Here is a 27,564-nt window from a genome sequence, read left to right on the forward strand (position 1 = left end):
GGTTCCAAACTTTACAAGATGGGTATTTAGCCAATGGAGTGATTTATCCATGAGTTGGGCTGTTGATTCCCTTTGCCCTTCTCTAAGCATCGGGAGGAAGTTCTAGTGACTGATAATTTTCCTTTCTTTGGAGAACTTGACCTATTTTGCGCTCTCTATCATCGTCTATCTCTTGCACCCCCCCTGGGAACATTTAGGCCATCATAAGGGTTTGGTCTACTTAGGGCCAAGTTGCTATCCCTGTGAGTTTTGCCTGCTGGGTCAAACTTTTCGACTAAGTCCTTTACTTACTTGTCTTGGTCGCCAGTTATAATGCTGTCAGTGGATACCGGGCCATGAATCGTATAGGAAATAAACCGTCTTTAAATGTGCTCTCAGAGCTAAAATAACTTAAATTCAATATAATGCACTCATTGTGTGCAGAAATACGAGGCCGTTTGAAGAAGGTATTTACTATGAGCCGAGTGCCAGACTTTGGAGCTGGGGAACCAGGTTCGAGGCTCACCATCTTGTGATTCTGGGCAAATTGCTTAATCTCCCCACGCCTACCAAATAATGAATGTGTCCTTGTGTAATGTAACTAGTGCTCATGTGAAGCGCTCCAATACCTTCGGGTCGAGTTCGCGCTATATAAATCTGCACAAAAAAAAAAACACATATGCCCCAGTTCCTCTGCTCCAAATCGCTATATATAAAAAAAAGCATTGGCATAGTCAATAGGTCTCGCTTTTGGAACCTCATAAGTATTTACTTATGCAGCACAACATCCTTGGTGCAACAACATTAACTGTTGCATGGTTAAACACTTATAAGGTCCCAAAGGCGAGACCTATTGGCTATGCCAATGCTTGTTTAAATTGCACATGGTTACCATAGACTTGGAGTCGATGGTAATAGCATTTCTTCAATACCTATTTTGCATTTAGGAAATGCTTTGTACATGTGCTTAGGAAATCGCAAATAGGAAATCCCTATTTGCGATTTCCTATTTAGGAAATCGTAAAATGCAATTTCTACTGCCTAAAAATCGCATTTAGCGGTTCCCTATCTGTTTTTGTACATATGGAAAAGCAATTAAGCATTTCCTAATGGACTGAAATTGTGATTCGGACCAATAAGAAATGCAAAATTCTTTCGTACATCTGGCCCCCATAGACCTAACTATTTTTTGGTAATGTATATCTTATGCAGAATGTTTCTGTTACTGTGCAACCTTCGTGAATGTGGGCAGATGCGGAGCCCTACAATGTACATCCGTAATATAGGCCTTACACCTCCTAGCACTGATCGTTGATGGACACACATGGTCTCTGGTGGGTTCTGTGTCAGAATATCGATGACAAAAATATTGTATGACATAAATATTGAGTTCTAAACATAGTTTACTAAATTATTGCTTCATTGTTACCTGCAGTGGGACGCTATTTTTGTAAACCCCCACCTTTGGGTATGTGAGAGACTTCTTCCAACCTCACCCAACCTTCTCCTCTACTCCATCATTGATATATTTCAACCTTTACATATTCGATGTTCACAGAGCAGACACTGCTCTATTTTTTAGCTCTTTTTATTAGGGTGACTTACCTGTGATGGGGAGTGGCCACAGGAAGTGCCCTTTAACGTAAGGCTGTACTTCTTCATATATATTTTGACAATAATGGGTGATGTGCCAGGTGAGAGATGAAATGAAAGCGAGCCTTTATATACCAACTGAGAGACCATTAGGTCTAGAGGGGAATCAGGAGATTTCTCTGCAAAACAGGCTGCTTACAACTCTGTAGATACTGAGGCAAAGTGTCACTTATCCAGAACTCAAATCATGTGGAAGAGGAGAGAGAAAACATCATCAGTCACCTTCCCATTGCTAATCAGAGAACACGAAAAGATTGATGGGCCATCAATAGTTTCCCCATTCCTTGAGTGATCCCACTGTTTTTATTATAGAAGGCTGATAATTGCCATGGGACCATCAACAATACTATGATTTTAATCCTGTCAGAAGGACCCTGTAAATAAATCAACCAGATCGGGTATCCTATCCAGACAGTGTAGCCTGTCCTGATCCCCATGGATGTATCTGAAGCCTCTACGGCAGTGCTCCACCATCGTACTTACTATGGTGGGCTTGGTGTTGTAGCACACCTATGATGAAGCGTGCCACTAATAGAGGGTGAGGGCTTTCTCCTAAAATGTGAAATCACTCTAGGAGGTGGGAAACCTGCTGTTCTATCATCTTTTAGTTTTTTGTAACTTTTCAGGAACTGGTTTCACTAGCTAGTCATTCCAAGCATTTTTAGAGAGATCAGCCACCAACCAGAGACTCTCTAGATTTCTCATGCTGTCAGTCCACATCTACATTAAGGCAGTATTAACAGGTATCTTCCCTTGGTTACGTTTCACCTGTTATTACTGCATGATCCTCCCAATGCCCCTGTGTTTAATTGGAGGGTTTTCAGTCTTACCGAGGTAAGAGTCCCAGGTTTTGGTTTCTCCAGATGAGGCTCTTATGAAGGTGGGCTCCGAACGACTCTGCTGAGGAGGATACACAAAGAGCCCTCCAGACCAATCGTAGGCTCCAACTGACCCCAGGAGAATGGAACTCTGTGGCACAAAAGAGAGAAAGGGTGTGACTTAGAGTGGGGAGGACAGACACCAAGTGTGGGCAGGTCTGTTAATTATAGTGTGTGCTGGGCTGTACCTGCATTCATTATTAATAAAAGCAAGGGAGACTTAATACCAAAAGTATGTAGTGCATGAGACCAAATGATGATCACACCCTGCTTCTCCCCATCATCCAATCTCACTTTCGCCCTGTTCTCCCCATATCCATTGCTTTAAAAGGACAGGTACTCACAGCTATGAGTACCTGCACTTCTTTATTTTAAAAGTAAGCATATCTGCACTTCTCAGCAAACGTCCATAAAGTATGTACATATAATGGGAGAGTAGGCACTTCTCAGTAGCAACCAGGTACTCTGGGATATTAAGTACATGCTCTTTTAATTTATCATTTCAAGCAATGCCTATATTTCGACTTCAATGCCTCCCTATGTTTCATAATCGTTTTTAGGAGCCCAAAATAGTGGAAAAATACACCCCCTTTTGAGAAAGCTCAACCTCAGGCCTGTTGACGCTATTACCCAATCACTCAGCTACCCTTCCTGTGGAAGATAATAGAAACTGTAGTGGCACTTTGGCTCCAAAGGCACAAAGACCATCATCATCTATTTTAAGCCTACTGATCTAACTTCATCCCTCAATTCAGTACTAAGACTTCTACCCTACTAGACCCTACAAGTGCTAGATGTTCCCTTGCATATAAAATAAACGGAGATCCATGACACCTGGGTCTTCTCAACATATTTTGGGCATTTGACAGCAAGGCATGGGCAAATCTCATACAATCCTCAAATCATTTGTGTCTTCCTTCCCAACAGTTTCTTCAAAACCAGTCCCCCTTCCCAGTGAAATATGTGGCCCTGCCAAGGCTCATTCCATTCAACTAAGATATTCATCTCCTACATAGAGCCCATAGGGATGAGTCTAGCCAATCAAGACCACATCTCCATCCACCAATATGTGACCAACACACAACTCTGTCTCAAAGTCTCCTTCGCAACTCACAAACAGCACCTAAATATTGCCTTTGGTTCATCAAGTAATAGATGTTGTTCACCATTACCACTAAAGCAGCATTTCTTGTTTCAAACTACAACTTAAAAACACAATTTGACTACACAAACACAACTAGTTAGAGTCTCCTGCAACTTCTCTATTAATGCCAAATGCCCAGAGTTCAACAATCCTGACTATCCCTCAGAGCCATCCCAAAAAGAAATGCTAAACACTCTGCTTCCAGGTCTCCCTTCTCTGTAGGATCAACATTTCCCTAATGTCCCCTACTCTTTTCAAGCCCTCACCTTGCCCCACAGCATTGGGGGCATTGTCCTTCTTACTGATGTGATTGATTTCGCCTTTAACCTTCTCAAAATTGCATTCAAGGCCAAAGCTTGACTTATCTTAGGAGAACATAAATTTGAGCACATCATCACGCTCTAAAGAACCATTTATGGCTCTCTTCACTAGCATGCATTAAACTTAAATCTATAATTATCTTCAATGCCATACATACTCACAAACCTGAGTTTGCAGCCAACAAACTCTCCTCCACAGACTGAAGCTGTACCAACTCCACATTTCTCTGGAAAAATCTACCCACCTAGGTCTGACCACTTCTCTCACAAGTTTTAAAAAAGAACATAAGATCCTACTATTATCACAAAATTAATCATGGGTTCCTCCCCTTAATGGACTGCACATGCAAACTCCCTAAAACCTGGACATTTCTGCAACTGTATGCAAATACGTTAATCTAGTAAATTTATGGTATTTCTACAAACTGTTATTCTCTACAATTGCTTTAAATGTTGTTACTCTGTAATTCCCAATACCCTGCATTTTATATGGCATCCCCCTGGCACACCCCTTTTATCTCTTTACTCCTGTAAACATGCCCAAGCAATCGTAACCCAACCTGGAGTAGCATGTATCTTTTGGATCTATGTAAAATGCTCTACTGATCCCCGGGCCCATGACCATGCTATATAAACGCCCCGGAAAAAAAAAACAACCAGTGCATTTTTTAAATATACTTATTGTTAGACCTGGCATATTTTGGCGTGATTACCCCTGACTTTTTTGCCTCTATCTCCTTTGTTTTTTAATGCTTGGGTACTTTGCCACTGCTGATCAGTGTCAAAGTACAAGAGTTTCCTGTTTAAAGTGTAATGGTAATTGGTTGTCCATGATTGGTATATCTGCCTTACTAGTAAAGTCCCTAGTGATGTGCAATGTGTGTGCCAGGGCTAGTAATGCAGAGGTGCACGGAGAAGGGAACTCAAGTGCAATCAATTGTCAGGCCTTACTTTCCCTTTTGCATACACCGGAGGTGTCCCTATGGTAGGTGGGACCCGGGTAACCCCTGGGCAGGGTGCAGTGTAGGTAAAAGGAAGGACATATACTAAGTTGTGTGTTATGTCCTGACAGTGAAAAACACTCCATTTCGTTTTTCACTGCTGAAAGGTCATCCTGCCCGTAGGACAGAATGGGGGAGGCTGGGTGTTGTGTTTGTTAGCCTAGTTTCCTGTAAGTTTTAAAATGGAGAGGTGAAGTTTAGTATGTATGAACTCACAGTGTCATAACACATCTTTCTACGAAAGTGGTTTTGTCACTGTGTATTCAAAAACCACCCTTTTAGAAAGTGGCTGAGTTTTGTGCTTTTAACATTTTTGTGTGTCTCTGCTGAATGTGGATTGACTGTCTGGATCTGTGAGGTGAGAGAAGCTGGGAGAGGTCTTGACCCAGGGAGGAGTTGAGATGTCACCAGGCTGCCCTGCAGCTGGAGAGAAAGGGGAGGAGAAGCCCGGGAGGTGAAGAGGCCTGGGTTGCTGCTATAAACCAATTGACCCGTCTCCTGCTGAGTGATTAAGGATCCAGCAGTGTACGCGCCGGCCTGGTGACAGTCATCCAGCGACATCGGTGAGACCAGAGCTGCGGAGTGGAGAGAAGGCGGTGCTCGATGTGGGGATGACAGGTCACGGTGCAGGCGACAGAGCCGGTTGCGGGAAGCTTGCATCAGTCGGTCTGGACTGCGGTGTGGGACGGGGCAGTGCATTGTGTGAGTTACAATTGGTGCCCCAAGCCATGATGTGGTCACGGAAGTCGCGGTCAGCGTGCAGCGACAGCATCGGTGAGACCAGAACAGAAGAGTAAAGCGAGGTGGTGCGGATTGTGGTGCCCACAGGTCACGGTGCAAGCGGCGACTCGGTGGCAGCGGCATCGGTTGTCGGCTTTGGGGAGACCAGGGTTGCGGTGCGAGATGCGGCGGTGCCCCCTGCAGTGCCTTCAGGACTTTGAGCCAGTGATGGAGTCGGTGATGGATTCGGTTGCTTTTCCCTTCTCTGTGCTAAATGAAACAGCGGTTTCAGAAGCTGTACCCAGAGGTTGATTGTCTTTGCAGTCCCCGAGACTGCAGAACAGGAGGCAAGCTCTACTTCAAGCCCTTGGAGATACTCAGCACAAGTGAAAATAGTTCAGTCCAGGCCTTTCACTGCCCAAGGCAGAAGCAGCAACTGCAGGCCAATTCAAAAAAGCAACAACACATCAATGGGGCAGTACTCCTCCTGGCAGCTCTTCCAGCTCTTCTTCATGGCAGGTTCCTTGATTCCAGCGAGTTCTAAAGTTCTGGGGTCTGGGCCCCAATATTTATACTCAAAATTCCTTCTTTCCCTCAGGCAGAGAGTGCCTGGGCTTAGTCCAAACCAGTTCTGTCCTCGCTGGCCCAGCTTCCTGGCAGGAGGTGGAGACAGCATTGTTCAAGGCAGACTAGGCCCATTCAGGTGCAAGGAAATCTCCTCCCACTACTCTAAATGCAGCCCACATCTATTCAACCTAGCCCTGACTCATCCAGGAAAGGCAGGACACACCTCGACCCCCCCAGTGGTTGTCTGAAGAGAATGCACATCCCCAGTCCCTGTCACTCCAAAGTCAATCCACAAACCCAGCAGAGGCACACAGGATGGCTGAGCAAGAAAATACTTACTTTCTATAAGTGGCATTTTCAAACACAGAACATAAAAATCATCTTTACTAAAAGATGCATTTTTACATTCTGAGTCCAGGCATACTAAACTCCATTTCCCTATCTTGTCCCAATTGGAAGCTATGCTTATAAGATGTTATAAGTAAAATTCCCATTCTACCCTATAAGACAGATAGCCTTTCTATAGTGAAAAACGAAATGCACTGTAATTCACTACCAGGACATGCCACACACACCAGTACATGTCCTACCTTTAACATACACCGCACCCTGCCCACAGGGGTACCTTAGGCCTACCTTAGGGGTGACATATGTAAGAAAAGGGAAGATTAGGGCCTGGCAAGTGGATTTGCCAGGTCGACATGGCAGTTACAAACTGCATACAGACCCTGCAGTGGCTAGTCTGAGACACATTTTTAGGGCTAATCATGAGGGTGGCACAATCAGTGCTGCAGGCCCAGTAGTAGCATTCAATTTACAGTCCCTGGCACACTCAGGGCTCTTTACTAGGGGCTTACCAGTAAAGCAAATATGCGAATCAAGGAATTACCAATCCATAATAACAATTTACAACAGGAGCACTTATACTTTAACACTGAACAGCAGTGAGAAAGTGCACAGAGACACTAAACCAGCAAAAATAGAGTCAAAACTGGGAGGTCAGAAAGCAAAAAGTCGGGGGAAACACGCCAAAAGATGCCAGGTCTAACGGCTAGTGTCTCAGATTAAGGTGGACAAGCCATTTACCTGGTGGCAAAGCAAATACTTTTACTGGTTCCAATCTCCACACCATCTCCTCCATCCCTTATTAGTTGCATGTACTCAACCTACCTGGGTAAAAGCTGCACTGGATCCTCTCTGAGCCATCTCCAACTGGAAAGAGCTGAGGTTGGTTGCCTGGGTGCCTGAAGGGGATAGAAAATTCGAGATTTTATATCACTGCCTGCAATGTGATTACCTCCACCCACACCTTCATGCACATCAGTAAAAATGATTTGCCAGTCTCTCATCAGAAGCATCTTGACGTGAGTACATATTAGCAACCTGGTAAAATTTTGATTTGGAAAATCCTTTCTTCTGCAAATGTATCTCATTCAGCAAGACTTTGGTCACAAGTGGTACAAGTATTTGTGGACAATGACTGAATCATTGATGGCATATCCCACAGTTTCAATAAAAGTAGTGCAAGCATTCCTCCTGTTGCCTTTTGTGTGTATGATGTACCACGCTAAGTGGCAGGGTATGCCCAGATGGAGGTCCCGTACACACTTTGCCACTGGACCCAAGCTACACTGGACTGAAGAGCCCCAGTAAAGGCGAAACTGTCTTTGGGTTGCTTGTGTTTCGATTCATGGAGGACCTATCCTGCCAGTTCAGGCTGGACTGTTCCCAATGGAGCATGGTCAAGGCTGATTTGCATATTTCTGGGTTCAAACAGAGGTAGCTTAGTGAGCAAAAGAATGATGGGTGGGAATGCTGCCCCGAGCAATTGACAGTGGTTAGATAAATTACAAGCATTCCTCACATCACCTTTTGTGTGTATGGTGTAGTGTATCCTACCTTGACGTCTAGTTTCAGAACACTACTACTGATTACTATAAATAACATTGAGCAATTTTTGGAAACTGGATGCAAAGTAGAAAGGGACATCTTATTGTGGTCTGGTGCAGTTGTTGGTAGATGCTACAAGGGAAGAGTAACAATGGGCATAAATGAATATTCAGAGGTAAATTGTATACTAACATACACAGTCTGATACCAATGATAGTCCTCTAACTGAACATGCTCCATATAAAGAACAGCAAACACTCTTATCTGCTTTTTTTAGTTACTTCTCTCTTTTTTGAGACTATGTGAAGTACGCCAATGTTCATGAGATTTATAAAATATCTGGAATGAATGCCAATGTACTTCCCAGTTCCTATTACAGCGTAAGAAGCATCTTAGATTGCGCTCATGAAACTTACTCTCACCAAAAGAGGACAAACTTAAACGTTTTATTGTCATATTTTTACTGCTCAGCAATGTTCGAGACCATTGCTATAATCCGATCTGACCTTTGGAAGAAACTAATTTCTCACAATCTAGTTTTAATGAGGCTCTACTTCCTGTTCCATAAGTCTGGAGCCTGGTGCTCTCAGGTCTGTCAAGAGTGTAATCTTTTGCTGAATTTGCTCATCCTTCAGGGCTGATGGGCTGTAACATGAGCTTGCAGAGGCTCCCTTCTGGTTGGTCCAGAACATCTTTGGTAGGCACTGGAAGTTCATAAGGGCAGTTTATATAGGAGCGCAAGGTCCAAATGGCCATCAAAATCCTGTGGTACTTTCGAAGACCATACAAGAGTATGTCAGTTTTACGTAACATAACTAAATTATCAAAGTGCTGCAATACTCCTGCTTCGCGCAGTAAGGGGATTGATATATCAGCAGGGCCACCCAGATTGGGAAATTTTTTGGAGCTATGATGCTTCCTTCTCCTGCTATTGTTTCTTTCAGTATGCTCCTTTGCTTCCTTCCAATGTCCTTCTCCTTAGAGACTAATGACACATATTCTGAAAATGTTTCAGTGCTCTGAGACTGTGATAAGCCAAGGCCATAGCTGTGTTCTGATCGCCCTAATGTCCTTCCTTTAGGGCGCTGTTCACATGCTTATTCACTTCAAAAATCTGCATTAGGGGCTGTGAAACATAGCATAAGCAGCAAGTTCCAAAGCTATCTCTCCTGAGCTGAAGGCCTTCAAATCTACCACATAGTATATCATGCAGAATTGCAGTGACTAGGCGTATCGGCGAGGTGTGATGGGCAAAGACAAGGCGGCAGCCCCTGCCCAGGGGAACATCAACAAGTTAATTAGGTCTGCTGGGGAAATGAGGTAGTACGATGAAGATGGGACTCCATCGGGTGGTCCCCACCAGACTCTACGGCCTCCGTTCTTCAAGCCACCCATGAATGTCTCTGGAGGATAAGGTAGGGAAATTTAGTATAGACCTGCCCCTGTTCTGCCAGGAGCTCACCAACATGGTTGAGGGGGTCTCGGAGGTGGAGGGGAGGCTGACTGTAGTCAAGGACACTACTGAGACTTTTCATACTAGACTGGCAGCCCTCCAGCACAGAGTGAGCCTCCTGGAGACCAGAGCTGCAGATGTTGAGGGCAGGTCTCACAGGAACAATATCTGTTTGGGGGGCCCTTTATTGTGGACTGAATTCAATCATGGATTCCACAGGTGTTGCTATCAGGTTGTTTTCGTGGTGGAGCGTGAACATAGGTCCCTTGACCCCAGGCCACCTCCAGGGCTCCCCAAGACTGATCATGGCCCAGCTGCTTTGTGGACAGTTACGCAATGCTCAAGGAGACCCAGAATCTGGGTGAGCTGCACTGTAGGGGTCCAAGGTTATGCTCTTTCCTGACTACACTTTGAAGATTCGACAGCAGCAGCACACCTTCTACGCTCTCCAGAAGAAGCTTTGGGCCATGCAGATCACATACATTTTGCAATTCCTGCGCGCCTCAAGGTAATCCAGAATGACCACACGCTGTTCTTTGAAACCCCAGAGTGTGCCTGGGCCTGGGTGGAGGAGTGCCCAGTCCTCCAGCCTGGGGACGTGTCGCACTCCATTTCTTGTAAGGAGATGACTGTCACTCCTGTCGGTAGTTGCCTTGGTGCACCAGAAGGAAAACACAGCAGCATAGGTCAGAGGAAGTGACGCTGTACCCCCAAAGTACCTGAGATCAGCGTACTTGGAGGGCTTCCCGGACCTGAAGAAGAAGGGGAACAGTAGGGCCATTGGAGGTTTGCTGGGGCCCTTTGTGCCTCCACCCCGGTGGGCACAGCATGTTGAACTGATGTAACTGACCGAGAGCCATGAGAGGCCTGCCCCTCGGTATTGTACTGTTTGGGGGGTTCTACTTGTATGTTAAATTGTGCAGCAGATGCTACAAAGGGGGAAGTGTGGGATGGGTATATAGCTTCTGCTGGTTGATGGGCCCCAATGGGGTTGTTGTCCAATTTGCATGAGTGTTCCTTTGTTTTAACATGTTCGGGCATGAGGCCTCATTCAGATCCCCCTCGCATGATCCTTCTTGCAGAGTCAACTACAATGGTCGAGGAAACAGTGGAAGGTCCCTTAGGGGATTACATGGTAATCACCTTGAATGTGAAGGGCCTTAACAGCAATATTGAGTGGGGGTGGTCATGGCGTATGCCAAGCGGTACCATCCTGTGGCTTTCATGCTCCAAGAAATGCATCCCCTGGGGACCAACTCTTCCTTTCTGAGGCGGTTTGGATATTCTTGAGTCCACCACTCAGGTTGCATGAGGAGGTCTCGGGGAGTGGCTATTTTGCTCAAAAGAACGTTTTTGCTTGTGGCACGGGAACTACATATGGACCCTCTGGGGCAGTTTGTGGTTAGACATGGTACTATTGAGAGTCTAGCGTGGACGTTGGGGTATGTGTACATCCCCCCTCAGATACTGGACACAACTATGCAGGTCGTGGCCCAGCATTTGACTGTGCCAGGGTTCACGTTGCTAGGAGGGGATTTTAAGGAAGTGATGGACCCAGGGATGGACACGACCTCTACTTCGGTGATCACTTGTTCCACGCACCTTTGGTCCTGGGTTGATGCACTAGGGTTGGTGGATGCCTTGCGGCAGCAAAACACTGCCAAGCACCAGTTCACATATTAATCCCCTCCCCACGGCACCTCCTCCCACCTGTATTACTTTTTACTCCCTTCCTCAGACATTGGGGTTGTTACAGTCCTGTATCCTTACACATGGTCTCTCAAATCATTCCCCGGTATTGTTGGCGGTCTGGGGGTAGCCTTCAGGGAGAGTGGGGACTGGGGCAGTTAAATGCATGGTGATTTCAGGATGGTGACTTTGTACAGAAAATCAGGGACACATCACCAAACACTGTGGATTCAATATTGATACTGCCTCCTCTTCTCCCACTACCCACTGTGAGGCGTTTAAAGTAGTCCTCCGAGGACGGGCTTTCATATCAATAGGTGGGCGCACTGGCCGCATCGAGGGGAAGCTGCTCTATCTAGAGGGTGAGATTTTGTGCCTTGAGCTGTTGGCTCAAGTCTCCCCTTCTCAGCCAGTGCAGCATAGGCTATGCCAGGCTTGCTTGGACTTCCACCACAAGCTCGTAGGTGAAACTGAGCTGGCTTTTTCCCAGGATTGGGTGTATGAGATGGGGGATAAGACGAGTAAGTTAATATACTGGCTGGTGACGGCCAACCGCCCGGGCAATCTGGTGGGCGAGCTGAGGACGGTGGTGGGCACAAGACTGAGTGGCTTGGACCTCCCGGCGTGGGAATTTGCCTCTCACTTCTGGGCCCTGTATGTCAGCCAGGAGCCCGCCTCCCCAGAGCGCGACAGTCCCATCATTTATGACCTTCCCCCATGAAGGCATTCAGCCCTGAAGAGATGAGATTTTGCTCAGCAACTTACTTCCGAGGAGATACAGCAGGCGATCTCTTTGATGCCCTTGAAGGGCCCAAATCCAAATGGCTTTCCGCTAGAACTGTATAAGAGATAATCATCCTTATTAAGTCCACATTTGCTGGAACTGTATGAGGATGCCTCTACCCGTGGGAGACTTCCCTGGGACCTCAGGGGAGGGACGATCATGGTCATGCTTAAGCCTGACAAACCCCCAGAGGACTGCAAGCCCTTTTGCCCCATCTCCTTAACCAAATTACAGGTGAAAATTCTAGACAAACTGTTGGCTACGCATCTGGTCACGGTGATAAGATCGGTAGTGCATGCTGGCCAGAACGGCTCAATGCCAGGCAGGAGCACTAGGTATTGCCTGCGCTGCCTACATTTGGCACTAGCTCACTCTGATGAACTTGCGGACAATGCTGGGCTACCCCTGGTCAATATAGAATGGGTCTTTGATATGCATTAGGACCCCATTTTGGGTGATGGGTATCCTTACTGTGTATTCGTTTGTGGGCCCAGGTCTGTGTCAAGGGAGCCCTCTCACAGTAGTTCCCTATTGAAAGGGGCACTTTGCAGGGTTGCCCCCTATCCCCCTGTTATTCACTGTGGTGATGGAGCCTCTTGCGGTGTTCATTTGGATTGATACTAGACTAAGCAGCTATTTACTGGAAGGGGGAGCAGAGGAACGTGTTTCGCAGTTTTCATCCAATATGCTCCTCTTCCTTCAACGACCACGCAGCACTATCCCATGGCTCATAGAGTTCCTGGAAATCTACGGGGAGGCGTCTGGACTTAAAGTAAATTGTGGGAAGTTGACGCAGGTGCCTCTATGGGGGTTGATGGACCGTGGGTGGATGGATCCTCATCTGCGGGTTTGAAAATCCTAATATAAATGTACCTCCCATTAATAGATGAGTAATAAACTAGTCTAAAAAAAGAGAGAAGTAACTAAAAAAAAGCAGATAAGAGTGTATGCTGTTCTTTTAGTTAGAGGATTTACAAGATTCCAGATTAACATAAGTCCAAAATGTTCCCATTAACAGAAGCTATGGAAATGATAAGGACAGAAAACCTGTTAGAGTGGGATGCAGATTCTTTGAGATATTTTGATGTGTATATAACTAGTGGCACATGTTAATTGAAAAGATGCAATTTTGGCACCACATCGGCCTCTTGTAAATCTCAAATAGAATGATGGTTGCGCCTACAGACATGAATGATTGGGAGGATCTCACTCATTAAAATTGCCCTTTTACCAAAATTCTTAAACATCTTTGCAAATATTCCTCTACCTATCCTGGTGAAATTCTTGTGGCAGCTGCAACAGTTATTTACACAACTAATATGGGAAAATGACCAACCTCCCATACAATGGTCTGTTTTTGTCAGACTTAAAAAGATGGGCGTCTTTCTGTGCCAGATTCTTATATCTATTGCCTAGTGGCACAGGTGCACTGGCTCACTCCACAATCTTCACTTACGAATGTTCATATAGAACAAACATTGTTGCGCCCCACCCGATTACTGGCCACAATCTGCCAGAAATCTTCATCTCTAAAAGATGACATTGACGTGGTTATTATGAAATGCAATGCATGGTGGGTATTGGCTCAATGCTCAAACTGTGAAATGCCATATTCTATACTACTGCCAACTCTTCAAAACTTGCTTCTCCCTCCAACTCAATAGACTGCGGCTGAGAGAATCTTGAGAAGAGTCTGAGTGGCGATGTTGAGTGGTTTGTTTCCAAACAGCTTTTGTCTCTTTCGGATTACAAAATGAAGGGTGGTGATACTCCTCTGGTCAGCCTATGTTATTATCATCTTCAATCTGCAGTGAAAACTGCTTTCCTAATTTTCCCTAACACTCCCGGGAACTTGTGGCCCTCACTACGTATATCCAATGGGCTGATGCAGGTAAATTCATATCCTTTTTAAACTCTGAGGTTATAACAAACAGATCATTTCTACGACTAAAGATCAGACAGGATTCGGAAAAGGATCTTGGCACACAGATCACTGATAAAATTTGACATATTGTTTCACCCAGGACAAAGTAACACCTTTTAATTATAGGCATAGATTAATGCACTGGTTCTACTACAGCCCAGAACGTGTGGGCACATTTACCCCTGCTATCCAACGTTCATGAAAAAATTAGAACTATAATACTGGGGATAAGGCTGGAACATTTAGATGAGATGACCGCTCAAGACTGAGCATGGGTTGCTGTTTGTTCCGCGTTGGTGCTGCTGCTTTGGATCTTTGTGCTCTTGGACCTGTAAGCAAACGCTACCTTCTTTAAAAGGAAACGCTACCTCTCACGGCCCCGCTGCGCGGGATCCGTTCGCCTGGTGAGGAGTGAGGGAGGACTTCAATATGCTCCTGGTCACTGACTCCCTGAACTGCAGCGGGACTGCGAGGACCAGCAAGCACAGCGGCGCTGACTCGCCGCAGCTGGTCCTCTTCCCGCCTCCTGCCTGGATATAGTGCAGCCTGAAACAACTCTGATCGGTAGCTGTTTGTTCCGTGTTGGTGCTGCTGCTTTGGATCTTTGTGCTCTTGGACCTGTAAGCAAACGCTACCTTCTTTAAAAGGAAACGCTACCTCTCACGGCCCCCGCTGCACGGGAGCCGTTCGCCTGGTGAGGAGTGAGGGAGGACTTCAATCTGCTCCTGGTCACTGACTCCCTGAACTGCAGCGGGACTGCGAGGACCAGCAAGCACAGCGGCGCTGACTCGCCGCAGCTGGTCCTCTTCCCGCCCTCGCCTCCTGCCTGGATATAGTGCAGCCTGAAACAACTCTGATCGGTTGCTGTTTGTTCCGCGTTGGTGCTGCTGCTTTGGATCTTTGTGCTCTTGGACCTGTAAGCAAACGCTACCTTCTTTAAAAGGAAACGCTACCTCTCACGGCCCCCGCAGCGCGGGAGCCGTTCGCCTGGTGAGGAGTGAGGGAGGACTTCAATCTGCTCCTGGTCACTGACTCCCTGAACTGCAGCGGGACTGCAAGGACCAGCAAGCACAGCGGTGCTGACTCGCCGCAGCTGGTCCTCTTCCCGCCCCCGCCTCCTGTTATTTAAACAACAATCTGAACGCGTACGCGGGACGCGCGTGGGTCGCAGCGCGGATCGAAGCCCGGGCAAAGGGCGGGCCCTCTAAGGCCCTCATAGGCCGGAGTAGGCTGGGCTGGGGCCTTCCCTTTTACATTTCGAGCCTGTAATTAATCTTTTATCTACTGTCTTTGGTTCGTGTGGGTAAAATGTTGTTTTGTGTTTAGTTGTGTTTCATTGTGAGTAGTTTTCGCACAAGTTAGGGAAATTAATAGGAATAATAGCTGCTTTTATACTTCTTTGATAGTGGAAATGACCGCCAAAAAATTAAGGTCTGGGAGGTTGTTGGTGGGCAGAACCTGCTCCAAGACTAAATCTAACCCCCTACGTAATAAGGATGCTCACGTTGCGCTGTTAAAAGGTAAATGTCAGTTATTTAGCTTATGGGAAAGGGGTAAGGAAAAAGTTCCTATAGTGGGGTTTAAGTCAGAAGATAATATTGAAAGAGGAGAAGATGAAGGCCAAATTTCTGTGAGGGGGTATAGCAATCTTGTTGTTTCAAGTGATCAGGCAAATAAGATAGGGGGTGTTTACCTTCCCACTGATGGGGTGGGCGGACCCTTAGCCCCTTTAAAAACACAGGTGCCTTCACCGCAAACCCCCAGGGATAAAATTATAAATGGTACTTTGCCCCTACAAGGCCCACTGGATCCCACGCTTAAAACAGTGGAGGTTTTAGTGCATAGTCACTTACCTCCCCCCGATGAATTATTATCTAAAGAATCTCTCACTCCGTCTCTGTCTGTGGAAGAGCAAAGTAATGATTTTACGCTCCCAGACCTAGATATGGAGCTTTGTAAGAGATATATTGTAGATGACTCTAGCAAGTCCATAGCTCCAACAAATACCCCAGCAGTAATAGCTCCTACAGGGCTTCAATTATACAGTAGTACCCCCTCTAATAAATCTCAATCCTTTATATCTCAGTCAAATATTTCTACGAGCCCTGAACTTGATATCACAGATATCCATCTCAATCAGTCTATTAGGTATGATAAACCCGTCTCTGACTCTTTGTCATCCTTAGAACATTTGCTTTCTTCTATTTTATCGTTACTTGAAAAATTTGTTGGTGGTTCCGATTGTGTGTTGGACACTGTAACTCAAATTCTGAAGGTACTACTAAATAATAAACAGGGGAAGGATTCTAGTTTTAAACACAAGTCTATTCAACCAGGGCTCAAAGGGATGGAAGATAAATTGGTAGAGAATGAGCCTGAGAACGCCCCTCAAGTTTTGCTTCGAATTGAACATGATGAGAATTACCAACTTACAGATAGAAAGAAAACAGTAGTAACGTTGAGGAACATCCTCGTAACTCCATTAAAAGTTCCTGTAACTAGCTGTGGTATTGAGCCTGATCAAGATTTGGAAATTATGACTGAAGTTGAAAAAAGGTCAGACAAGGAGTTATTCCCTATCTTTAAATCCCAAATAAATGATGGAAAAGAGGGTGTTCTGGATCAACCATATGAGGGGAAAAAGGAAAAAACAGGGAACCCTAAAAAGAATAAAGGAAAAAAGAGGAAACCAACTCGAAGATTTGCAAAAAAAAGGCAGAGGAAAATTAATTTTGAAGAACATTCAGATATTTCCATTGGAAAAGATCTCTTTCAAGGTTCCGTGATTAATACCTCCCAAGATGGGATTCGGCAAGTTAAATCAGATCAACAGATCCTGTATCCAGCCGATCAGGGTGTTGATTTGCAGGATCTACCATCATCCCATAATGACCCACTGCTTAACCCTATACCCCCCATATCAGTTGCCTATAGTACTGTAACGGGGGGCCTTCCAACTCTAATCCTTCTGTGGAGTTGACGAAATCTACTAGTTTCATATTAACAGCTCTTAATCCCCTAGCTAAGTCATTCCCTGATACGATTGGAAGAGAAATGGTTCCTGAAAGGTTAAATGGCGTCCCTGAAAGGGATAGTATAGATACTCTCCTTTTAGACTTTTTTCCTCTGTTTGATACGGATTGTATACTAAATAGATCTTCGCTCCTTAAATGTTTTTGGGATATTGAAGGCCTAAAACTTATACAAACTAACGATATAGATGTAGTAACGATCGTGAAAACAGAGGTTGGGATTTTAACGAGGGTAAGGTTTTATTCCAGACTTATTGTAAATCATATCCTTCAACGGTCAGAAGGCTTTCAAAGTAGAGGGATTGATGTTATGCCTTTCCTAGAGAAATCCCAATCCGGAAGATTTGTAAATAAGCTCCCGTTAAACCAGGCTCTCTCTGATAGCATAGATCGCCCTGCTGAAATTGAAGACCTAAAAATCCGTATTTCTAAAAATGCACGTCATGTGACATATAAAAGTTCCCGTTCCTTCCCTACCCAAAGAAACGCTGCTGAAGAGAATCCTCAATGGTATTGGTTGCCCGGCGTTTTGTCAAGCAAACCTAATAATAATCCTAAACCATATTCTCGTCTTTAGCAACAATTTGAAAATAATATCGTGGAATGTCGCTGGATTAAACAATAGCCCTGAAAAATTACAATTCCTACACACACTAGAGGCTAATGTGATTTGTCTCCAAGAGACTTGGTGTGTAGAGAATTTATTTGTAGGAAAGGATTATTTTTCATTGGAGGGTGGAGCAATCCCCTCTAGGAGAGGACATGCAAGGGGCGGAGTGGCTTGTTTACTGTCTACCCAGATAAAATGGAATTTTTCCCACTATATAGATTCTAGTAAACTTTTCCAGGCAGTAATGTTGTTTCATTTCGCCAATACTGAAATCTGTAAACCAATCGTTTTGATAAACGCCTATATCCCCCCAGATGCTTGTTACAATGTAGTTTTAAAAAAGGTTTTCTCCTTTATAAAGAAATTATCTGATAAAAAACCTCTTCCCCATATAATTTTGCTAAGGGATTTTAATTGTAAAATCTCTAACTTCAGTCTAGAGCTATTTAGAAATAAGCACAAAGAGGAAGCCTTGCAGATTCCTCAAGCCCTTTTTCCAGGAAACATCAAAACAAACAAGAGAGGGAAATTGCTCCTTGAAGAACTGACAGTAGTTGATGGAATCATAGTAAATGGTAGGCTTCCTTCAGATACTCCGGCGAATTTCACCCACAAATCAAATCATAGTGAATCTATTTTAGATTACGTGATGGTGGAAAGCACCTCTTTTTACCTTCTGAAGGATCTTACAGCCTCCTATACATTATATAGTGATCATAAAGTAATAACTGTTACTGTAAATTTAAATCTGCCCTTGACGGATCGTTGGTCTTTAAACTGCGAACTTGTCAGTTTTGGAGATAAATCAGGGAGATGCTAATGGAATATTAGGGCAATTAGGGGCTTGGAAAGCATTCTAGAGGTTGCAGTAAAAAACTTGGTGAACTGGAAAGGACTTGAAACAATATGTTTAGCTGATTTCATGAATGTGGTGATCTCCATTGCAAAAAAATCGAATCTAAAAGGAAAAACCAAAGTAGTCCCTAGTTCCGTTCGTTTACTTAATACTGAAATAAACAAATTAGTAAGGGAACAGTATTTGAGTTATTCTCCCGAAAGATATCATAGAATAGTTTTACTAAGGAGAAGGAGGTCCAGGATGAAGGTCAAATTGAAAAAAGAGAGGGAAGACAACTTATGGATTAAATTGCGGGAGGCTGCATCCAAAGGTCGAGTAAGATTCTTCTGGTCGCTCATCGGGGAGGGATGTGGAGTAAGATCTAGACCACTTCCAGTTCCCATCGAAGAGCAAATTTGGGTTAACTATATTGAGAACCTATATTCAAGTAATGGAACAGTGGTTGGGGCTAGTAGAACAATTGAGGACAGTTCTTTAAATAGCCCCCCTTCTGAAAAGGACATTGAAATTGCTATTAAGGGCTTGCGTTCCTCTGGAGCTATGGGTCCGGATGAGCTTCCCATTTCGGTCCTAAAACAGGATAGTGAACGGTGGAGCAAAATTCTTTTTCCGGTGTTTAACTTTTGTTTTTCAAGTAAAACCGTTCTCCCTTCTTGGAAGGGGAGTATATTAGTACCCCTTTTCAAGAAGGGTGACCGGGATGCTCCACAAAATTATCGACAAATTGCCCTCTTGGACGCTATTGGTAAGGTTTTCGCAAAATGCCTTTTGAAATTAATTAATGATTGGGTGGTCAAGGGCGAATTATTACCCCTCGAGCAGACTGGGTTCAGGCAAAGGCATGGTACCCTAGATAACTTAACGGCATTACAAGTTATATCAGAAAAATACATCAAAGTCCGAGGAGGGAAAGTCTATGCAGCCTTCATAGACTTCTCCACAGCATTTGACAAAGTAGATCATCCTTTGCTGTGGAGGAAATTATCGGACCTGGGCATGCCATCCACGATCCTGGAGCTGGTTCGGGCTTTTCACTCTGATACCTGGTGTAGAGTTTTATTGGGAGGGGAAAGAGGTCTTTCTCAAGTTATTTCTTCAGTTAATGGACTAAAGCAAGGTTGTTTATTGGCCCCTTTATTATTTTCCCTATATATATCTGACCTCCCCCATGCCCTGTCCTTAAGCGATGGTATTGCGCCTGTATTAGGGGCCAAGCCGATTGTCTGTCTGTTATACGCAGACGATGTATTAATATTGGACCTAACTCCAAGAGGATTAAACAATCGTCTACAGGCACTACATGATTACGCAGAGACACACTATCTGAGGATAAATGTGTCTAAAAGTAAAGTAATGTGTATGACGGGAATGAAAAAGCTGAAATATAGGAGCTTTACTTGGTCTGTAGGAGGACAGAAGTTGGAAGTTGTAAAATCTTATGTCTTCCTAGGAAAAACAATATCTGGTAATTTAAGTGATAAGGCCCATATAGCAAATAATACCCGGAAGGCATTGGCACAATGTAAAAGTTTAAGTTCTCTTTATAGATCTACTGGCAGAAGACATTTTGCCCTTCTGCTAGAGGTCTTCCATGCCAAAATCCCAGCTTCCCTACTGTATGGCATTGAATTACTTGAATTGGGCAAATGGTTTTTTTTTAACGTTACGGAGGGCAAGATCTTGCGGTATTTAACTACGGTTAATACCGCTTGTACCGTGGCCGCTCTTAGGTTGGAATTTGGCCTGCGTAGCAGTTGGGTCCAGGGCCTCGCTGGGCTAGTGCGATGGGTCTTTAATGTTCTAAAGGGAGAACCCGGTACTCTAAGATATCTTACTCAAAAAGAACTACTGGGATCCCTAAAAGAGCACTCCCTAATTGTAAAGAATTTCAGAATTGCAGTTGATCTTTTACAATTGGATGAATCAGCACTTTTTACACTATCTGCATATCAGCTGAAGTCCACCTTGAAACTAGCTACATGGAAATTAAGTTTTGGGATGGATAGGGAAGCCCTCATCTTAAAGAAAGGTGTTTCCCCGGCCATTGATTCCTGCCTAATAAGGAAAATACAACCCTATGTTACCTGGAACCTTCTTCATGGTGTACGCCGCTTTTTGTTTCTATTGAGGCAGGATCGTCTTCCTTTGAATAATTTATTGTCTAGATGGTATGGTTCTTCAGCAATGTGTAATCTTTGTAATAATGCTTCTCAGGATATCACTCATGTACTCTTTGTCTGCCCAGCTCTGCTTTTACATCGGCGTAAGTGGTTGAGACCAATTTGTCTAAAATTAAATATTTTGTCTTACACCACATTCTTAGACGCCATTTATAATCCCCCCAATGAAATGTTTTGTTATAAAATCTTTAACTTCTTTAAAAGCTTTCTAGATATATACTAGAGGTTCTCAAAATGTTCTTTTTCTGTTGTTTTTATTTTGATTTTAAATGCAGGAAAAGGTATTTTCCATGTGTTATCCTTTTATGTGGATCTCATTTGAGTTCCAAAATCATAAATAAAAATAAAATTAATGGTAAAATTAATGGACTGAGCATTAACTAGATACATGACAAGTGCTTCAAAACAGTTTATTGCCACATACTGGATAAAAGTTACCTAGACCCCATCTCCCTCTGGTTTAACACAATTTGGAGCACCCTTGTCATGGAACATATAACACTTAACATCTCTCAATCTGAATAGAGGTTCCTGGGGAAACGGAAACCATTGATAGACAATCCAGGAATGGGCACTACCGAGCAAGCTTTCAGTCTTTCTCTAATTCTGGGTAAAGGAGAGGGGCCATACATGTAGCCTTTATGGACCTTTCCTGTGCCTCTTACTTAGTGGATGGAAACAGATTGTGGGACATTCTGGGGCAGGCGGGAGTGGATTCATCTTTATTGAGTGTGCTAAAAAGTCTCCATCAAGATAAAAATATGATACTTCGTTATTCTAAGTCAGGCGAACAGACTCCCCCTATCAAAGTTACGTGTGGGGCGAGACAAGGTTGCATCCTCGCACCATTTTTACATTAATGCCCTTGATTCCTTTTTAACAACCTGTCCCCCTGATGTCCCGAAAATTGATTCGCGTCTACTCCCTGTTTTACTATACCCAAACTATGCCATCCTCTTGGACCTCACTTCTAATGGTCTGCAAGCACTTTTAGATGGGTTTTATAGTTTCATGCAAGGGCTAAACCTTTAGATAAATAATGAAAAATCCTATATTTTAACATATGGGCCAAAGGCAACCCGTTCAAGTGGGCATACACCAATAAAAAAACAATGAATATTAACTACTTGGGCATTCTATTTAGCACCAATCTGAGATGGAACCATTTAATTACTCAAAAGTCCCAGTTGATGGAGGTGGTATGTGAATCTCTGTTTAGATTTGCAAACAATTTAGGACATAAACCCCGAAAGAACTGACAATGCTATACAGAAGTAAATGCCTGGCTGTGGGCACATACGGTGCTGTAGTATGGTGACATATATCTGTAAACACCCTATAAGCAGAAGAAAACACATTTTTAACCAGACTTTTAGGACTCGCCTGATCCACATCAAGTTTTAAAACTCACAATGAAATGGGCCTATATTATCTCGAAGATACAATGTGCTTGGCACCCATCTTGTTGTGGGTTCACATTTGGTCCACCCTGGAGCTAAGTTTTACTTTGGGTTTAGTGGAGGATTATTTGAAACAGGATAACATACTAGCGACCCCATGGATTAAGTACATAAAAAACACTTTTTAAGACCTAGTGTTATCTAGTGTCTTTGAAATACTAGCGAGATTAGCTCACGCATTAAGGCCTTGGTAAAGGACACATCTCATGCCCATAGAGATAAGATGAGACTTGAGAAAGTTCTACACATGGTAACTGCCCATTCATATATCCCATTGTCAACATGCAAAGGCATGGAGCCCTATCTATCATTGATAAAGGCACCAGAGCACAGATTTATACTCACCTTCGAGTAAACATGATTCACTTCTTGGTGGCTTTCCCCCTTACAGGGATGTGGTTTGCATCATTACCCTGCTGCCCAATGCGACAGTGTCCATATAGTCCACTAAGCCCTATATGTTATTTATATTCTTCTTTTAGAACCCAGTTTTTGTGTCCAATTTTAAACCGTGAAACATTTTAAATTGTATCAAGAAGGGTTATTGGTCCTTCCCTGTGAGTTCCCCAACAATCTGCTATGCTGTGAATTTTATTTCTCTGGCGAGGAGCTGAAGGAAAAAAATTGCCGCATGATCCAGCTATGATGAAATGGAAGGGCAACAATGACGTACATTTTAGTAATTTATTTTTTGTGATACCAATTTGTGTGATCTGTTTGTGCTTGTTTTTAACATGTGCTCTTATGGTCTTGTTGTTGACCGAATAAAGATTACTTTGAACCTTGATAGACTATCTATCTTAATTGTAATTCACCCATATCACACCGCCAAGGCTACGGGTGCTTCAGTTGTTTGACTGGATGACTATTGTGTCTGAAACAGTTGCCTGATAATCTCTTTACTGTGTTGTCTAGGGATCCATTGCTCAGTATCTCTCTACTGCTAACATCCCTCCATTTGGATGCCCATTCCCTATATACTAAACAAACACTTACATTGCAATTGAGCAGCCTCCCTTTTTGCTCTTTCTACTTCCTGTTTTATACTTGCAGTTGGGGGAGGGAGGAGTGTGCATCTAAGTTGGGAGGAGTTGTTCTTTAGTAACCACTGATGTGTGACATTTACCTAAATGCCAGCAATCCATGACATATAACACTTAACCTGCTGCATTTGAACAGTGTGATATAGCCTATAAAGTACCTGATGCCATGGTTTTATTTATATAAATTGTAATAAAAATATTAGAATATTTAAAATGTTTTCCATTTGCGGATGCCCTTATAGGGATGGTGGTCTGCTGTCCCTTTGCATGCCACCATCATTCTGTTGTAGCTAATCACAGGAGGTTGTAATTTGCATTGTCTAAATAATATTCATTAAGCAGGTCGTTCTGCGAACCCTTGTAAATGGAGATTTAGAAACACAAACTATTAGTAGATAGGTTGCTTCGCAAAATCAGAGTCTGGTTGCGAAAAGTTGCAATGCATTTTGCGACCATTTCTGCGAACAAACTCTTTGAACATCCAGTCCTACATTATTGAAATATTTGTAAACCACAAAGAACCTCGTTTTCCTCAAAGGACAGAATAGGTTAATTTCAAATTGGGCTAATGAACACCTCTTCTAGGTTGAAGGGAGTGGAGTCACCAACTATAGTTGTATAGGATTGAGGTTTGTTTAAGCGCAGATGAGGTTTCTTTATTTTGCATTTATGAGAAGAGAATTGGAACATTTTAAAAAATAAAATTTTTAAAAAACGCCATGGAAAGAAAAGAGGAAGGAAGTTAAGTAAAGATATCATTTTCAAAATTAGGATCATTTTAAATGCTTCAATTCTCCATCACCAAGATAAATTGAGAGAGGACATCTAGAAGAAAATAGATTCCCTTCTGCACTGTGATTGGTTAGATAAGATCTTTTAAAAGATGTTTTGGGGAACGAGTACAACAGCTCTGCTGGTCATTTGTCAACTGGCTTAAAAGTGTATGAAACCAAACTGTCTATCTGCGAGAAGTGAAAAGAGAAGAGTTAGAAGATAAGGAAGGGGGGCAGGTGCCAGACAGTTTTTGTTTAAAGGCCTCAACGTTGCAGGAAAACATGTATCAAACAGGTTCTGCAGCATCATCCACCAAGATGTTGACTTAGAGTCAGGTAGGTTCGTAGCATCAGGGAGTCAGGGTAAGTAAGAGACGGTAGAGCTGCTGGGTGGTATATCACATGGAGTGCAGAGTTAGTTTTCTTGCGTTGGAAGCGAATCTAAAATATGTTCCCTTCCACACAACCCTTGGGGCTTGCAATTAAGAGTATTTAAACAATTAGTTTGAGCGGTAGTCATAGGCATTGTGGTAGCTTCTTTATCCAATCTGTGGCCATATTACAGAATGTGCCCCGTTTACACCCGCTTTGCACACCTCCGGGGCACTTTGGTATCACAGAAGGGGCCACAGACGCTTGTGCTGTTTCTTTTGTAATACCAACAGCGCTGGCGCAAATAAAGCGCCAGTGTTATCTGCAGGGGTCGATCCCTCATTTGCATGGGGCATGGCCAAATGCAAATAAGGGAATCCCTTTGCCTCCGCGCTCGTGCCATATTACAGACGCAGGCGCAGAGGCAAAGAAGCTCTCAGGAGGTGCACTCACTGAGCGCCATATAAAAATTGGTGCACTGCCAGTGCACCACCTGATTGCAGCCCACTGGCAGGGAGAAAGAGGGTCCTATGGACCCCCTGACATCCCCTTGCAGGCGGTTGGAGTCGCTGACTGTCCCTGCCTGCTAGGGGATCTCTAATCCCCTAAAAGTGTGGGCGGGTTGCTGCCTGCACTGTGAAAACACGGAGCAGCTCAGCCGCTCCGTTTTTCGCAGGAATGCACTGCACCCATGACAGCGCAAGTTCGTGGGTGCCCTGGGGGCAGCACATTTGCATAATGGGGTGCATTTCCCTGGATTGCACTCGGTGCACCTTTAGAAAGGTGCGCCCAGCGCAATCCAGGAAAATGCGCCCCATGTAAAATATGACCCCCGGTTCTTTAATCATTGGTCCATAAACATATCCTATTGTTGGGATTGTTTAAAACCAGAACGAGCTCTCATGCGCTTTCTAATCAACTAATCTTTCTGTAGCTGATAAAGCAAATCAAATGTTCAACCTGCATTGTAATAAAGACACATCAGAAAGTAGCTTCTTATTTTGTGCAATCACTTTCTCTTAGACATTTGAAGTCATGATTGAAGCTGGTGTGTTTTACAATGTGTGCAACAAGCAGAGAGATCCCTATTGCAATGCAGTAAACATTTTGCCATAAGCAGCGACTCACTCTGGGCCTGATTCACAAAGAAAATTCTCTGGTTTAGGACTGGCTTACTCCTATACAGAGGAGTAACTCATGCCTTGACAAGTTCCTCCCCAACAAAAGAAAGCGAACCATTCACAGCGCTTATTATTGTATATAGCTGCTGTATATTGTGTAATGAGTTGCTAAATGGTGGACTTTTTTGAATATCTTGGAAACCTTGAAAAATACTGTCACAATTATGTCACCAATATTTTAGGTTCCTGTTTCTCACTGGGGACACTACGCACATTTTTCTTTTTCATTGTATTTAGAATTTTGTTTGTAAATATAAAATATGATTGTATCAAACTAAAACCATAGGTGTATGTGGTATCTTCACCCTCTGACATAATTTTAACCCTTCCATTGCGATTGTGCACCTTATTATCTATATATCATTCTATTATTCCACAGGAACCACTGTTTCTGACAATAATTTATAAGTTCCACGGTATATACAAAATCAAAAAGTTGGTGCAAGTCAGCGAGCACAGGAGGCCTAATAAACACTCTTACGTTTTACTTAGGAGCTTCTCCAGCTATGTGTCGAGAGTGATGAAGGAAATCCCATGCACAATATTCTCAATCATCCTAAGTGAATTTTCCAAACTTATGTAATTATAAATGTATAAAATGTCTCTGGATTTATACCTCATAAAAGCAAAGATGCCCTTTTTGAGAATGCCTAATCCTGAGAAGACAGTTTATTGCTAAGATCCTCCTTCCGAGTGACCTCCTAATACCAACTTGGGCACAAACTGAAGTTTCTGCTCAAATTGGTATTTCAAGAAGTGTCGTCGTAATACCACTTGCGGTAATTCCATTATTGGTGTGCCTGGCATCTATAATTCTAAGTGCCAAATTACCACATTGGAATAAAGGATGGTCCCAGAATGGGGGCCTTGAGGTAGCACCAGGAAACAGCAGCATTTGCGGGATGGCAGAGGCCTTCTTGCATTGGTGCTCTCTATCCACTCTAGAAACACCAGGCTAAATTTTTAAGAACAACTTGTACCTTCTATTGAGAATATCTTCTGCTGCAATGTCTCCTTGATGCTGTTCAGAGCGTCGAAGTTGTCGGGGCTGAATTTATGTTGGTCCGTTGGTGTGGAAGCTATAGTGTCCAGCTCCAGCTCTGCTTTTTTCTGGCGGAATGCATCCCCAACCTTTATAGAAAAAGGACCAATTGAGTATGCTTTCTAGAATAAGTTAGCTGGCAAAAAAATCCTCCTGTTAGAAATTGCCCTAGATAGGAGGGAACTCTTATTTGCCCCCCTCAGGAATTCCAGGAGGAAAACATAAAGAGGATGATTTGTGAAGAAGAAATACAGATTTATTATAGTCTTAAGAGGGTCTACGGCCAGATAAGAGGTCCTAATATACGAATAATTTTTCTCGGTCTTTAAGAAGTCCTAGGGCTGTCTTAAGTCATGTAAGACAGTTTTAAGATTCATATATACCTGGGCAAAATCCTTCTTAAATCAGGCATTCAGACTTACCTTGAGTCAGTGTTATGATTATCTCACGTCTGGGTTTCTACTTGGTGAATGAGCCTTGCAGTTTCTCCTTTACAACAAAAAGATCAGGGCACACAAAATAGGCCATTTACCTTCCATTTGCTCTAGTTTGATAAAAATCAAGTGTACATGTTTCGTATGATTTTCATCTAAAATGGACTTTTATGGAATGTCTTTGCTTAGAGAAGTTTTAAATAATTCATAATTAATGTTCCTATCTATGCCTCATGTTGATAGTATGTAGGCTTCATAAGGCTTGGGCAACATTTTGCTCACTGTACTATGAAATTGATTTGCTATCCAATGATCGTGTTCCACCTAGGTAGGATGGAGTTTTTCCAGTACTTGCAGGTAGAGGAATTTTTAAGCTTCTTTCTGCAGGAGGGCAACGGTCTGTTTTGGTCTGACCGCCTTTTTATATAGTTAATGAAACCTGCAGGTTGGCTTTCTTTCACTATCCTGCATCTATGGCATTATGCTAATTGACATTGAAACATACTGTTACGATTTTCCACGGGTGGCTGTTGGTGTGCACCTTGAATTGAGGTGGGGGTTGGCGAGTTTGAGGTG

General features: G+C 43.5%; 1 protein-coding gene across 1 annotated transcript in view; it reads right to left on the bottom strand.

Moving 5' to 3' along the window:
• LOC146811427 (integrin alpha-X-like) overlaps positions 1–27,564 on the bottom strand; it is a 665,400-nt gene that overhangs the window by 320,335 nt on the left and 317,501 nt on the right. Inside the window, exons 9-11 of the mRNA XM_085615067.1 lie at positions 26,493–26,643; positions 7,433–7,506; positions 2,463–2,601 (exon numbers count right to left, since the gene is read on the bottom strand). Coding sequence (XP_085471193.1) covers positions 2,463–2,601; positions 7,433–7,506; positions 26,493–26,643 — 364 coding nt within the window. The remainder of the gene's footprint in view (positions 1–2,462; positions 2,602–7,432; positions 7,507–26,492; positions 26,644–27,564) is intronic.

The sequence above is a fragment of the Triturus cristatus genome, chromosome 7 (genome assembly GCF_964204655.1).
Source record: "Triturus cristatus chromosome 7, aTriCri1.1, whole genome shotgun sequence".
Lineage (NCBI taxonomy): Eukaryota > Metazoa > Chordata > Amphibia > Caudata > Salamandridae > Triturus > Triturus cristatus.